At 39.7% G+C, this 16,751-nt stretch overlaps 1 protein-coding gene across 1 annotated transcript in view; it reads right to left on the bottom strand.

The window, feature by feature from the left end:
- Positions 1–3,360: 3,360 nt before the first annotated feature.
- The window catches only part of LOC126191295 (ankyrin repeat family A protein 2-like), a 53,830-nt gene continuing 40,439 nt past the window's right edge, over positions 3,361–16,751 (bottom strand). The window contains exon 5 of the mRNA XM_049932119.1: positions 3,361–3,700. Coding sequence (XP_049788076.1) covers positions 3,657–3,700 — 44 coding nt within the window. The 3' untranslated portion in view covers positions 3,361–3,656. The remainder of the gene's footprint in view (positions 3,701–16,751) is intronic.

Genomic DNA, 16,751 nt, shown 5'->3' with positions numbered 1-16,751 from the left:
TTGCTCGCCGGCCAGTGTGGCCGAGCGGTTCTAGGCGCTCCAGTCTGGAACCGTGCGACCACTATGGTCACAGGTTCGAATCCTGCCTTGGGCATGGATGTGTGTGATGTCCTTAGGTTAGTTAGGTTTAAGTAGTTCTAAGTTCTAGGGGACTGATGACCTCAGATGTGAAGTCCCATAGTGCTCAGAGCCATTTTTGCAGTTGCTCACAGTCTGGCCTCAGCAGCCAGAGACTGTGGTCACATGTGTGTGTGTGTGTGTGTGTGTGTGTGTGTGTGTGTGTGTGTGTGTGTGTGTGTACTCACACAGTAATATATACAGGAGGTGTTCAGTGCATGAAGTGTTGATTGTCAATCATGGCCAGGCTTTGTTTTAGCTATACAGTCCTTGAAGTACTTGTGTATTCTGCAGACTAACAATTACTTTGTGTACAATGGTATATAGAATTTTGACCACTCCAGCAATTTATAATAGATGCACACCCATTGTAATACTATTAACATTGTAACGATTACTCTTATAGATGGATTACCTGCACTTCATGTAGCTTCAAATTATAACACAGGGTCTCTTCTATTTTGTCCACCTTGTATCACTTTGTATAACAACCTTCAGTTAGGTTCAGATATCATGTACAAGTAACAATCTATGTTCACTTACAGTGCATCAAGTTATCAACCACATTATAAGTTGCAGAATCAGAGGAAAGCTATGTGACAGCAAAGAGACACATCCTATACAACAGTAATTGTGCTCTCCATACTAATGTTTAATTACACAGCTGTGTTGTTTCTTAAGTTCGAAGACAGGTTTAGTGTATCTCTCTTAACTGCTCTACCCTGAAACCTACATCCATTTGGACCTCCCTACTGTATTCATCCCTCTACATATTTTACCCCTACATTTACCTCCACAACCAAACTGATGATTCCTTGATGTCTCAGAAGAGGTCCTATCAATCAGTCGCCTCTTTTAGTCAAGTTGTTCCACAATTTCACTCCCTCACCCAATCCGCTTCAACTTTCAAATCCCTACATATTATCCAACAATATTTTTCAACATTCACATATTTCAGCACAGTTTTGAGATCTTCATATATCTCCTTATATTGACTGAATGGGCAACAGGTATTGAACCAATCAAATTTCCATTATGTAGAAATACACCTCTCAGGGTACATTTTGACGAGTCTATAAATAATCTCCACAGATTTTGATCATAAATGACACTAAAGAAAGTCAGTAAACCCTCAATATCGTAACAAATACCATATGGTCTTCTTCTTTAAATAATTCCTTTAATCCCTTTTCTCCATTACAGCACTAAGATACTGAAAAGCCCAGGTAGTAGAAAATGTTTTGCTTTTAGCCCTAGCCCAAGCCCAAGCCATACAGCAGCATCTTCTGTCAGATTTAGGTCATGAGTTAAATCATTTAGTTCATTTTGACTAAATAATTCTGGTGCAGAATCTTCTTCCCACTTCTGATCATCACTATCATCACATTCACTTTCTGAACTGTTTTCCTGTTGCAAAGCTTCAAGAATGGTAGGTGGAGTTGGAATACGGAGAGATTCACTATGTGTAACTAGTCATAAGGCCAAAGAAATATTGGGATATTTTATATCCACCTTAATTTTTGCATTATGACCTTCATTGTTAACCACACAAAAATAACAGCCATATATGATTTGTGGCTCCCTCCAAAGCATGGGAATTACAAAAGCCACTGATTTCCTTCTTCCACAGTCTCAATCCCTTAACACATGCACAGCATACCTTGTATGACTTGTATGGTGCCCAGTTTTTGTCTTGACCACCAGGTTTTTAGTGTAAGACTTGGTGGTTAAGGCAAAAGTTGGGCATACCAAAGTATCTTTCAGGAAACTATTAATGTCCTGTCTTTGCATAGCAATTATATAGCTATCACAAATATAGCAGAATACTTTTGGATTATTCAGACTCTTGTAGGAATTCATTTATAAGAAACTGCAAAACTATATTTAATAGCACATATATAACCTCACAAGACTACAGCATGTCAACAATGAACTAAAATTTCCTGTCTAACAGCAAGGTGGGAATGAAAAGTGAAACCAACTACTGCATCTTACTGAAATAAAAATCCCCAACTTGCAGAAAATTTTCTGTCTTTGGTTTAAGTGTAAAATGAGTTTACTAACCTTGTGAAAAATATTATAGAAAGAGTACTCCATGAACTGTGTACAAAGCCAGACCAACAGATATTTCATGCATTGATCAAAAAAGGATAGTGCATTGAGAATGGCTAGTTGCTAGCCGAAATCTAGATCTGCCAATAAATATTCCAAGGGACAACTGATAGCTGAAATCTATTATTTACAAATTATAGAAAGAAATCAATAACAGATCTGAGATTAGCACAAAAAGTACTCCAAGAAAGAAAAAAATTATGCAAAAATCAAAACTCGTGTTGCTTGGTACTATCAAACTCTGTAGCAGCACACAGATGGACCACATTGCAGCATATCACTTCACAGTTCAGTGATGGACAACAATAACAACCACAACAATAATTCATGAGCTACCAACCAGGACTAACTCCACACTATTGGGTACAGAAGCCACCACCCCACACATATACCTCTGCTCACTACCCATCACAGGCCTCAAAGATTGGCACAGGGAGAGAAACACATCAAATGGATTCTCAAAGTACGGAAAAAAATCAGTTGAGCTGATGAGTCAGGGTGCAGACTGGTACATGCTGAAGTGAAGATATCATTATGTCATGGGCTCTGGTTTAGCAGACAGAGGTGGTATTCTCATGCAAGAAATGAAACGGATGCATTTACTATTACCTCTCAACAACAAATAATATAGCATTCTGCTATTTAATCAAATGCACCTGAGAGTTTGGTTACAGCAGCTTAGAGATGACCCATACCTTCAGCAAGCCAACACACCATACCTATCATTCCTGAACTGTGGCAGAATGATTGGAGGATATGAGAGTGTTTATGTGGCTGCTCACAACACTGGTCCTTCATGCCATTGAGCACAACAGAGATGTCACTGAACAAGATCTGCAACTCTTGGAAGCATTTCAAATCACCTACTCTCAGTTGCAAGTGGTGTGTGTGGAGTCACAAATTAGGATGAATTATCAATATGTTTATGTCTCGTAAACTCCATGGCATGACACATCACCACTGTCATCAAAGTGAAAATGGGTGCTACACACTACAAGGTAGGTGTGTCTAATTGAGTTATACATGGGTGTAAACAAAAGTTATTTTTGACAGTCAACAAGGACCTCATGACGAAGACATTCCCTGATGTGACAGAAATCAATAAGAAATACATCAATTCAAGAAGATGTGTAGGGGTCATCATCAGAGGATATAAATATTTTATTGAAAAACAACAGTTTCATATGTTTTTACAACTTTGCTTTCCAAGCAGTTTCATGGAAATTTACAGGTACTTTCATTGTATCTTCTACAGGCATCTAGAAAGATATATTACTTCACATGATAGCCAACATAATTAAACTATACAAAATTAAAAGTTCAAACAACATAAAAATATTCTTTCAACACACTAAGGTACTTTCTACATATAATTTGTACTAAAAAACCACAGAAACTGCTTCCCACTGTCCCAACAGCATGACTACTCAGTTGAGTAGTGTCAATATATGGTTTTCAATCACCTGCTGTGCTGTGGACAAAGAAAACAAATTAAAAAACAATATAGTATACGCAACCTCAGGCTCCAAATACAGCCAATGAATATACACTGAAGAGCTAAAGCACCAGGTACATCTGCCTAATATCGTGTAGGGCCCCCGCGAGCATGCAGGAGCACCGCAACATGACATGGCATGGACTCAACTAATGTCTGAAGTAGTGCTGGATGGAACTGACACTTGAATCCTGCAGGGCTGTCCATAAATCCATATGAGTACAAGGGGGTGTAGATCTCTTCTGAACAGCAAGTTGCAAGGTATCCCAGATATGCCCAATAAAGTTCTTATCTGGGGAGTTTGGCAGCCAGAAAAAGTGTTTAATCTCAGAAGAGTGTTCCTGGAGTCACACTGTAGCAATTCTGAATGTCTGGGGTGTCGCATTGTCCTACTGGAATTGCCCAAAGTCCGTCGGAATGCACACTGGACATGAATGGATGTAGGTCATCAGTCAGAACCCTTAAGTACGTGTCACCTGTTAGAGTCATATCTAGATGTATCAGGAGTCCCAAATCAACCCAACTGCACATGCCCCATACCATTACAGAGCCTCCACCAGCTTTAAAGCTCCCTTGCTAACAAGTGGGGTCCATGGATTCATTAGGTTATCTCCATAGCCGTACACATCCATCCGCTCCATACAATTTGAAATGAGACTCATCTGAACACACAGCATCTTTCCAGTCATCAACAGCCCAATGTCACTATTGACATGCCCAGGCAAGGTGTAAAGCTTTGTATTTTGAGTCATCAAGGGTACACGAGTTGGTTTTCAGCTCCAAAAGCCCATATTGATGATATTTTGTTGAGTGGTTCACACGTTGACACTTGTTGATGGCCCAGCACTGAAATCTGCAGCAATTTGCAGAAGGGTTGCACTTCTGTCAGCTTGAACGATTCTCTTCAGTAGTCATTGGTCCTGTTCCTGCAGGATCTTTTTCTGGCTGCAGAGGTGCTAGAGACTTGATGTTTTACCGGATTCCTGATATTCACGCTACACTCGTGAAATGATCGTACTGGAAAATCCCCACTTCATTGCTACCTCAGAGATGCTGTGTCCCATCACTCTTAGTTGACTATAACACCACATTCAAGCACACTTAAATCTTGATAACCTGTCATTGTAGCAACAGTAACTGATCTAACAACTGTGCCATACACTTGTTGTCCTATACAGGTGTTGTCGACCGCAGTGCCATCTGTTTACATATCCCTGTAGTTGAATATGCATGCCTATACCAGTTTCTTTGGCACTTCAGTGTATAATTATACACTATATAATTATGTTATATGTAATTACATTACATATATAAATGAGAAATTACTGTTAGACCAAAAGGAAAATATCATTTCCAAAGTTTTCTAAGCCTTACTGATAAATGGTGTACTTCAAAGTATACAGCCAAGTTTCCATTTTTGCAAAATATTTCGACAATCATCCCAGTCATTGTCTGCAGATGCTGTTATGTATACTCTCTGCCTAGAGTCGAAATAGACTGTCTGACTTGTATAACTTCTGGGTCATGTCATAATTACTCCATGATATTTTAGCAAACAGACTTATTGCCATCTTCAGGTGGTCCCTGATGACTGTTCCTATGCTACTGTTGGCATCCTATATGTGGTGTCCGCCAGACACCACACTTGCTAGGTGGTAGCTTTTAAATCGGCAGCGGTCCGGTAGTATACGTCGGACCCGCGTGTCGCCACTGTCAGTGATGGCAGACCGAGCGCCGCCACACGGCAGGTCTAGAGAGACGTACTAGCACTCGCCCCAGTTGTACAGCCGACTTTGCTAGCGAAGCTACATTGACAAATACGCTCTCAATTGCCGAGATGATAGTTAGCATAGCCTTCAGCTACGTCATTTGCTACGACCTAGCAAGGCGCCATAGCATTTGATAATTATTATTGTGAAGCCTGTACAGTAACGAGAGATGTTCACCCATTGTGGATTAAAGTTAAGTATTCTACCAGTTACTCTTGTTTTGCTAGTCTTATTTCTCTGAACTGTTCCAGACCTCACGCCAGCCTGCATGAGCTTTATCGCGTGCCTTTCGGCTTCCTCAAAACTCCGTGAATTGGCTCCTGCCAATTCACAACACTATATATGTTGGCTGTTACTCCTTCCATCACGCTGCTCCTGTTGCTATCTCTGTGGCCGCTGTTGTAGGTTGTGGCTGTGGTGGGGGGGTAATGGCACCAGGCTCTGAGCATTGGTCTAGTGTCGCACTGTCACTGTCGGGTGTGGACCTTACTGCATGGAAACACTTTCTTTCTGTAGGCTCAGTGGAGGGTTCCACGTATGACTCATTTGTAGGCCACTATCTATATTAATTAGACCATCTCAGACTCAATTTCTGTAGTCTCTCTAGTAACGCAATCCCAGGAGGAGAAAGACTGCCCAAGTATTTTGGTGCTGCCGTAATCAATGGAATGACCAGTTTTTATACTATGATTGGCCATGGCTGATTTGGTGGGCGGGTGTAATTTGGTATGGCATCTACAGGGCTATTACAAATGATTGAAGCGATTTCATAAATTCACTGTAGCTCCATTCATTGACATATGGTCACGACACACTACAGATACGTAGAAAAACTCAAAGTTTTGTTCGGCTGAAGCTGCACTTCAGGTTTCTGCCGCTCGAGAGCGCAGTGAGACAAAATGGTGACAGGAGCCGAGAAAAGCGTATGTCGTGCTTGAAATGCACTCACATCAGTCAGTCATAACAGTGCAACGACACTTCAGGACGAAGTTCAACAAAGATCCACCAACTGCTAACTCCATTCGGCGATGGTATGCGCAGTTTAAAGCTTCTGGATGCCTCTGTAAGGGGAAATCAATGGGTCGGCCTGCAGTGAGCAAAGAAACGGTTGAACGCGTGCGGGCAAGTTTCACGCGTAGCCTGCGGAAGTCGACGAATAAAGCAAGCAGGGAGCTAAATGTACCACAGCTGACGGTTTGGAAAATCTTACTGAAAAGGCTAAAGCAGAAGCCTTACCGTTTACAATTGCTACAAGCCCTGACACCCGATGACAAAGTCAAACGCTTTGAATTTTCGGTGCAGTTGCAACAGCTCATGGAAGAGGATGCGTTCAGTGCGAAACTTGTTTTCAGTGATGAAGCAACATTTTTTCTTAATGGTGAAGTGAACAGACACAATGTGCGAATCTGGGTGGTAGGGAATCCTCACGCACTCGTGCAGCAAATTCGCAATTCACCAAAAGTTAACGTGTTTTGTGCAATCTCACGGTTTAAAGTTTACGGCCCCTTTTTCTTCTGCGAAAAAAACGTTACAGTACACGTGTATCTGGACATGCTGGAAAATTGGCTCATGCCACAACTGGAGACCGACAGCGCCGACTTCATCTTTCAACAGGATGGTGCTCCACCACACTTCCATCATGATGTTCGGCATTTCTTAAACAGGAGATTGGAAAACCGATGAATCGGTCGTGGTGGAGATAATGATCAGCAATTCATGTCATGGCCTCCACGCTCTCCCGACTTAACCCCATGCGATTTCTTTCTGTGGGGTTAAGTGAAAGATTCAGTGTTTAAACCTCCTCTACCAAGAAACGTGCCAGAACTGTGAGCTCGCATCAACGATGCTTTCGAACTCATTGATGGGGACATGCTGAGCCGAGCGTGGGAGGAACTTGATTATCGGTTTGATGTCTGCCGAATCACTAAAGGGTCACATATCGAACATTTGTGAATGCCTAAAAAAACTTTTTGAGTTTTTGTATGTGTGTGCAAAGCATTGTGAAAATATCTCAAATAATAAAGTTATTGTAGAGCTGTGAAATCGCTTCAATCATTTGTAATAACCCTGTATATTCACATCATCTCTCTTCTACCATGCCCATCACTGCCACCAGCCACACATATAGCAGTTGGCCTGGGTTATGGAGGAAGTAATGGCCACCATATATAAGACACCGACAAGAGCAGAGCAGCGGTCATTAGGTACCACCTGAAATTGGCAACAAGTCTGTCCGCCAAAATAATATGATATGACTGGGCCAGACACCCGAGTTACGAATACACTGGGAAAAACATCAGATCGGACTCCACAGTTGGAGTCCAGGCAGTGAGTACACATAACAGGACAACTTGCGACATCTGAAGACATCATCTCTGTCGCTCATTGAAATAATGTGCAGAAATAGAAACAACAACTTAGCTCTACACCCTCAAGTACACCATTAAAAGGAAAATAATTGCATCCTTAGACAATAAATTTTTATTAAAATGAAAACTTTCAAATGAAATACCATAATGGATTAAAGTACAATCCATTAATCACCTTTGTGTGTGTGTGTGTGTGTGTGTGTGTGTGTGTGTGCGCGTGTGTGTACTGGTGATCTGTCATCTCAATCACAGTTACAACACAGGAACATATTTCCATTCACGTACAGTTGATCAACATATGGCCCATAGGCACAGACATGTCACAGCACAGACACTAGATCAGCTTTTGAGCTACTATTCTTTTTATAATATAAATCCTCAGTCTCACAAACATAACCCCACAAACATCCGACAATGGGTGTGGCATCAATGTTACTATGGTCACAAGTGGGAATGTTTGGATGTCCATATAGTTGTTTGTGTTTTTGCTTGCACCAGAAAAAGAGCAGTAGCTTGAAGCTGGTTAAGCCTCTGTGGTGTTATTTGTGTCTAGGCACCATACACGAATGATTACTTTTTCTCATTATTATTTATTTTTTCTATCCCTAAATTTCGGTTATTTTAAAGTTCAATATATTTCATCATTAAGAACTGCCAGTCACTATGCATATAACAATAACCTCACAGATTCTTCTCTCAACAACACTGTAATTGATCTACTAGTTTAAGAGTGATGTCATACCCACAGTTCTCACATCATAGACGTTGCAGGATATCTTGCAATTCCACAAGGATGTGTTTATGAATGGAAATATGCAACATTCTTCTTAATTCAATTTTTTTTACTAGCTGATTACAGAAAGTATAATTTCAGCACACTTAAAAATGGATGAAATGTTTCCTCAGTCCTAGTGATCAACAGTGATGTAAACGATTGAGATATTTGGGAAACAGAGCAATAATGAAAGATATAGGAATTTGCAACAACAGTGGAGATAGATTTGACATACAGATTAAGATTGCATTCAGCACAGTACAAGACAAATGTCACCATTATGCTGCAACATTAATATACCTTGGAATTGTCTTATCAAAAATGCAATACACAGCCTTAACGCTAAAGAGCCAGTACATGTAAAAATACAAGCTTTGGCACTCAAAGTATCCTCTTGTTATCTCACCGGCTATATTGATGCGTCAAGGTCATTACATGCTGTACAGAGTGATGCAACCGCCAATGCAAGGTCTCGTGAATAAATGACAATAGCAGATTTACAGCCTGCCGTGGACCATCTCAGCTCACTTGTCCCAATTCAATGATGTGTAGTACATGCCCTCCAGTGGACTTATTCATGATGACCTTGCAATACTTGGTTACTGTTTGGATACTGATTACAGACATGTCTATTTTCCTTCACTCTTCACTTTTTCATCTGACTGCCTTGCGATACTTGGTTACTTTTTTGATACTGATTACATACTGGTCTATTTTCCTTCACTCTTCACTTTTTCATCTGACTGCATGTTGAGCTTACTGTCAGTGCCCCGACGGCATATGCATACACCAATAGGGTGGTTCATATTAAACTGCTTCCTAGCGTAACCAAGGTTTTGAGTTATTCAGTGAATCTCCAGAGTACTTCAACAGTCTGAGTACAAATTCTGAACACGATTAAGTTTGCAGACATGCTGCAAACGTTCCATGTTTAATATATTATTATTGGTTAGTTAATTAAAATATTCTTTATTTATTTATTACTATAAATAAATATTCTTTATGTGTGCTTTTCTTTTAATTACTGGTTTAGTTATTCATTTTAGTTGGTTTAGCTTAGTTCCTTATTTCCTTTTATCTTTACTTTCCGGAAAACCTGGAAAATAAAAATATTTTGATTTAATAACCACAGGAGAGCAAGAGATGTATTCCACAGTGGCAATCTCACGGAAATTCCTCATCGTTATCTGCTCCACCTGAAATCTCTAAAACCTTTACTTGCTACGCAGATCGTTTGGCACAACTGTGTGCTATGTTGTTTGATGAGTCTGGATGATAGGTCCAACAATTTAGCAAGTTATTAATTCAGAGATAATCTCTCGACCAATTCTGACCGTGGAAAATGCAGGTTCACACTATCGTTCCAAATTTCACCTCCGAGCGATCTACATCTCGTAATATCTGTACCGTGATAGTAAACTAATTTCAGTATGGAGGTATACAGACCTGGAATACTTGACGTTAATTACTGGATTTTTTTGTGCAAAAAACTATTTGAAGATTTACTACGAGGGTAATTCCGAAAGTAGGGTCTCCTATTTTTTTATAAGTTCACAGACCTGTTTATGTCTACAATTGTTTACATCAGTTTACAGCTTGAATGTTTAGCTATTTTTCGACATAATCACCATTTAGGGCGATGCATTTTTGTAGACGCTGTGGCAGTTTTTGTATGCCCATGTCATACCAGCTCACTGCCATGCTGTTCACAAAGTTATAAACCTCTTCTTTCACCTCATCGTTGGAGCTGAATCGCTGTGACCACAGTTAATGCTGACAGGTACTGAGAGACTGAAAAAACTCAAACGGGCAATTCAGAACCGGAGAAGAGGAATGTTGAGCAAGGGCATACACATTCTCCATGACAACACTCGCCCACACATCGCTCGGCCTACCGTTGCTCTCCTGCCGCAGTTCCCGTGGAACATAATCACCCCCTCACCCTATAGTCCTGACTTGGCACCCAGTGACTGTCACCTGTTCCCTAGGTTAAAATAACATTTGGCCAGAAAGCGTTTCAGCTCCAACAACGAGGTGAAAGAAGAGGTTCATAACTTTCTGAACAGCATGGCGGCGAGCTGGTATGACATGGGCATAAAAACTGCCACAGCGTCTACAAAAATCCATCGACAGAATGGTGATTATGTCAAAAAATAGCTTAATGTTCAAGCTACGAACTGATGTAAACTATTGTAGAAATAAACATGTCTATGTACTTATAAAAAAATAGGAGACCTTACTTTTGGGATTACCCTCATATATACCGTAATGGCGTCTCACAACAATACAATCTCCCTTCTCCTCTCACATGTCCGATGTCTCCATTCCCTTCACAAAGAGTCTCAAGAACAAAATCTTTCAGTAAGACACAGAGGTGCATTCGTAGCATGGAACATCCGATTTTTGCAGACAGTATATGCCACTCACCACAATATCAATTTGTCACACCAAAATCAGAGTTTTGCATACATTGGTACACCATAATGTCCAAGCTCTGCTGAGGGGGGAAGGGGTGGGGGTTGTGTATTGGATTCTGCAAAATGCTGCCTTCGGATGGATGTTTCTGAATTTATTTCAGTATTCTCAAAGACAACCCTCATTTGTTCAAAACCACTGCACTGACATGTGGTGCCACAACTTTCATGGGTTTCCTGTTGTATTAGCAGTGTGTTAAGTGATAAATGTGTCAACATTTTTGATCAATACTGGGCTCAAGTATATTTTGAATGAACTATAGGAATATTTTGGTTCCAAAAGGGACGTTTTTGAAAGTGAATACAGTGATTCTGCTTCTGAATCAGACTAAGGTACAAAAACAACAATGCTTAAATATTACAGTTCCATTGCTCTACATTATTTTGCTTGGGAAATTTGATGGGTATGTTGTGCTTCCAGTGTGTTTTCAGATGAAATTCCACCTCCAACAGTGCATAATATAAATATACTTGCTAATAATCAAGGTATTGCTTCAAACATAGTGCTGTCTTTAGAGCCATCGTGCAAAAGAAGACATTCTAGTGTTGAAAAATCTTCAGATGTGGAACTAGGATAGACCACATCAGATGAGCAACATCACTGCCTAAATTCAAAGAAAAAGTTGAATGTTTGTTAGACGTGGATGAAAGCAGCAGTTCTTTCAATATATACATCTCAGCCCCCCCCCCCCCCCCCCGGAATCAAATCAAGGCAGAAATTAACAATTATGTGACATGAATAACGGATAAAAGGAAAAGATAAAAAATCAAGCATGTGGAGCATATGGACTAGGGTAAAATTTCATGAGATGTATTTGTTCTTTGCTGTTATAATCCACATGTGCTAACAAAGAAAAACAGACTATGAGATTACTTGTCTACAAATAACTTTGTTTCCATACCATTTTCAGGTTCATTTCTGGCCTGAAATAGGTTCTTCACTAGTCTCTCTTGTCTGCATGTAAATGACAGCACCTCATAACATTCGCAGAAACTTACCTGGTCATGATCCCATGCATAAAATAAGACCTTTCTTAAGTCATTTACTTTCACAGTCTCCAGCATCATTTTCACCTGAGGAAAAGTTTACCAGTGATGAAGGTGTGTGTGGATTCAGGGGAAGAGTTATTTTCCATGTCTATATAACAAACAAACCAGAGAAATACAGCATCAAACTATTTACTTTATGTGATTTGAAGACAGGATATGATTTACGCACTGAAGTTTAGACAGGTAAAGGACAGGAAGACAATTCAGTCACTTCCCTTTTGCAGAGACTTTTGTCTGTCTATCTCAACAAGGGAACACAATTTATACAGGCAGAAATTACAGTTCTCCAGTTGTTTTTGATTTTCTGTCAGAGGATAAGACCGCGGCTGTGGAAACAAGCATGTCCAACCATACAGGACATCCTAAACAAGGTGTAGTCAGCAAAATGCTAAAGAAAGGTTATTGTATATTTATGAGAAGGAAATATTTGTCATGTCTGAAGTGGAGCGACAAGAGACATGTTCGTCAAGATTTCACAAGAGGACAAAAACAGAAGCAGAGGTACATAGAGAAACATGGATTACAAAGATGATACAGCCTAATGCCATCATAGACCACAATCTCAAGACAGGTGTATACAGGAATGATCAACTCATATCTTACTATCCTTTAGAGAGAAGGCAAATGAAATGATGGAAGAAAATATTCTTCCACCTACTTTATTGTAGCAGCAGTGAACACTTGCATCTTGCAGCGAGAAACAAGAAATAATCATGACAAAGGCTGCCATTTGGCAAATTTTCTTTTTCAAATGAATGCAGAGTTTCCTAAGAAGAGGTGCATACATCCGCATAACATTACTCCCCAAAATGTGTGTAGCAACAGATTTCTGTGAAGACATGTAGCTGACAGAATTCCTTCGACAAAAGTGTTAAAAAAGTTTGCTCAGAAGAAACAGTACTGTCCAGTGGAAAGTCTTCAAGAAAAGAAACTGTATGGCAGAGGCCTCGCAGTAAATTTCTACTGTGCGTGCCAGACTGTTTCAAATTGTATTGTACAAGGGCAAATTATTGTTAATTTTAGTAACAAGAAGCTACAAAGAATATTTTTCATTAAATGTGTATTGATCTTAAAATAAAACCCGTGTGCTAAATTTGTAATAAATGTGCTTCATTCTGTAATTAAATTAAAGAAGAAATGCATCCATATTTCTACATAACATTATAAGAATGAAATGTTAAGTACTCAAAGATTTGTTAAAAATGCCCGGGTTTCTGTGACACGCATGTTACAAAGGGCACCAGACTGTTAATTGCCAAGAGATATCCACCTCTAGAAGTCTTTTATTCTATTTGGTTCAAAAGGTGACACGATCTATTATTTTCTATGATTTATTGTTACTTAATTAGTGGCCAGTACAAACAGTGTTGTTGAACAAGCAGTTATGCAACATATACTGACTGTAATTTTACAGTTGTATTTTCTCAACATTCTCCTTAACTTGTGTACATAGTGTTATCTGACTGGAATCCTACAGTAGGAGGAAGAATAGATAAGAGAGTTACAGTAGATCATGGGCTTAGTAGTGGAAATGAGACAGAAAAAGAGACTAAATTCCAGCTAGTAATATCAAAAACACTGTTAAAAAATCACAATAGGTGGGAGTATACGTGGACAATGCCTGGAGTCAAGGGAAGATTCCAGATGGTCAGATGTATTCTATATCAGGTATTGCATTGCAAGGTGTACCGACAAGCACATTAGTACTGAATTTACTAATGATGGAGAGTACACTGAAGCTTAAAAGAATCACTCAGGAGAATCAGTGTGGAAAGAAGTTGGATACTGAAGTACAGATGAATGATGAGTGAATGAAATTCTCTAAAGCAGTAAATACTCAGATAATGAATACCACAAAAAGAAGAATGGACATCTCTAAATAAGGTAGTCACAGAAATCGGACAGCCAAATATAGGTGTAAGAAAGGTAACTGCCAAGACTCTTTGGGTAACAGAAGAAATCCTTCGACTGATAAATCAGGACATATAAAAATGTTCAGAAAAAGACAGGAATACAGAAGAATAGGACACTAAGCAATGAAATAAAAAAAGAGACGGCAGGCAGGGAAACCAAGATGAAGAGCCTGCAAAAAAAAAAAAAGTGAAGTGAGTGAAACAGAAATGATTTTTGGAAGGACTTATTAGCATGTTGAAATGTCACAATACCTTCAATGGAATCAAAATAAAAGGTGTCAACATTATAAAACTGCAATAAGAATTAATTGTTAAATGTAGGGGAGAGAGCAGATAGGTGGAATGACTATGTTGAAGGAGGGGGAGGAACTGCCTGATAATTTGATAGAAGAAGAATTGGGAGTCAATATGAAAGATATAAGGGATCCACTACCGGAGTCAGAATTTAACAGAGGTTTGGAAGACCCATGATTAGATAAAGTAAAAGGCACAGACAAATTTCTTATGGAATTTCTAAATTCATTGGGTAAAATGGTAGCCAAATGCTATTTAGGTTATTTTGTAGAATCTATGAGTACGCAGACAGATTTTCAGAAAAATATAATCCCACAGATAGAAAGAGCAAATAAATACAAGAACTATCACACAATCAGTTTAATGTCTCATGCATCAAAGTTGCTGACAAGAATAACATGCATAAGAATGAAAAAAAATTGAGGACCTGTTAGGGGACAAACAGTATGGCTTAAAGATAGGTAAACACAACAGACAGTTCTGATGTGCTTAATAATGAAAGCAAGACTTATGAAAAATCAAGACATGTTCATTGGATTTGTCAACCAAGAAAAAACTTTCAACAATGTGAAACGGTATAAGATCTAGAATGAAATTTTCACTCTACAGCGGAGTGTGCACTGATATGAAACTTCCTGGCAGATTAAAACTGTGTGCCGGACCGAGACTCGAACTCGGGACCTTTGCCTTTCGCGGGCAAGTGCTCTACCAACTGAGCTACCCAAGCACAACTCACGCCCAGCTGTCACAGCTTTACTTCTGCTAGTACCTCGTCTCCTACCTTCCAAACTTTACAGAAGCTCTCCTGCAAACCTTGCAGAACTAGCACTCCTGAAAGAAAGGATATTGCGGAGACAGTCTTGCCACAGCCTGGGGGATGTTTCTAGAATGAAATTTTCACTCTACAGCGAAGTGTACACTGATATGAAACTTCCTGGCAGATTAAAACTGTGTGCCGGACCGAGACTCGAACTCAGGACCTTTGCCTTTCGCGGGCAAATGCTCTACCAACTGAGCTACCCAAGCACAACTCACGCCCCACCGTCACAGCTTACTTCTGCCAGTACCTCGTCTCCTGCCTTCCAAGCTTTACAGAAGCTCTCCTGCGAACCTTAATCTGCCAGGAAGTTTCATATCAGCGCACACTCCGCTGCAGAGTGAAAATTTCATTCTAGAAACATCCCCCAGGCTGTGGTTATGCCATGTATCTGCAATATCCTTTCTTTCAGGAGTGCTAGTTCTGCAAGGTTCGCAGGAGAGCTTCTGTAAAGTTTGGAAGGTATGCAAGAGAAAAATTTGAGGTGGGCTGCACCAAACCAATCAGAACAATGAAGACCAAAGAAAAGCATTCCCCTTATCTGTGTTACTCAAAGGAGAATGCTACTTGGCACTGTGGGTATGCTTCTTTGGTAGCCTCTGCAGCAGTAAATTTTTGATAGGTCATGACACTTTCCATGATAATGTTATACACACCAAGGAGTCAACAAATTATTTATAAAATTCTTAGGCATGAAGCATTTTCTGTAATTTCTCACCTCATATTAATGAAGTTAAAAATATCATGCTTTGAGAGGGACACGACATTGCATGCTGGTGAAAGTCAGTGAACTTGTAGAAAATATGTTGCTAGAAAAAGGGAGAGTATATAGAATAGGTGGAAAATAAAGTCTAGTAAAAGATATAAAGTAAAGTTACTGTTGGTGAGGCAAGATGGAGTACAAATGTAACAGGGGTAATGTGAGAATAGTATTAGGCCATGTTGTTGTTGTGGTCTTCAGTCCTGAGACTGGTTTGATGCAGCTCTCCATGCTACTCTATCCTGAGCAAGGTTCTTCATCTCCCAGTACCTACTGCAACCTACATCCTTCTGAATCTGCTTAGTGTATTCATCTCTTGGTCTCCCTCTACGATTTTTACCCTCCACGCTGCCCTCCAATACTAAATTGGTGATCCCTTGATGCCTCAGAACATGTCCTACCAACCGATCCCTTCGTCTGGTCAAGTTGTGCCACAAACTTCTCTTCTCCCCAATCCTATTCAATACTTCCTCATTAGTTATGTGATCTACCCATCTAATCTTCAGCATTCTCCTGTAGTACCACATTTCGAAAGCTTCTATTCTCTTCTTGTCCAAACTATTTATCGTATTAGGACATAAGGGTGCAATAATTAAATCAAATTATCCACCAGGGTTTTTATTACTTCTTTCTGTATCCCAAAATGGGAAAATTCTCCTGTCTCAATATGACATTTTCTGATTTTCAATCAACCTACCAATATCACTGTTCAACTTTGCACCCCTCACTCTCTCAAACCAGTGTGAGCTTACTGTTGTCCTACATTGCTGACTATTTGAACATTTAACTAGAATGATGGCACTAGT

The sequence above is a fragment of the Schistocerca cancellata genome, chromosome 6 (genome assembly GCF_023864275.1).
Source record: "Schistocerca cancellata isolate TAMUIC-IGC-003103 chromosome 6, iqSchCanc2.1, whole genome shotgun sequence".
NCBI lineage: Eukaryota > Metazoa > Arthropoda > Insecta > Orthoptera > Acrididae > Schistocerca > Schistocerca cancellata.
Note: the sequence above shows the minus strand (reverse complement) of the source record. Positions and strands in the feature narration are given on the sequence as shown.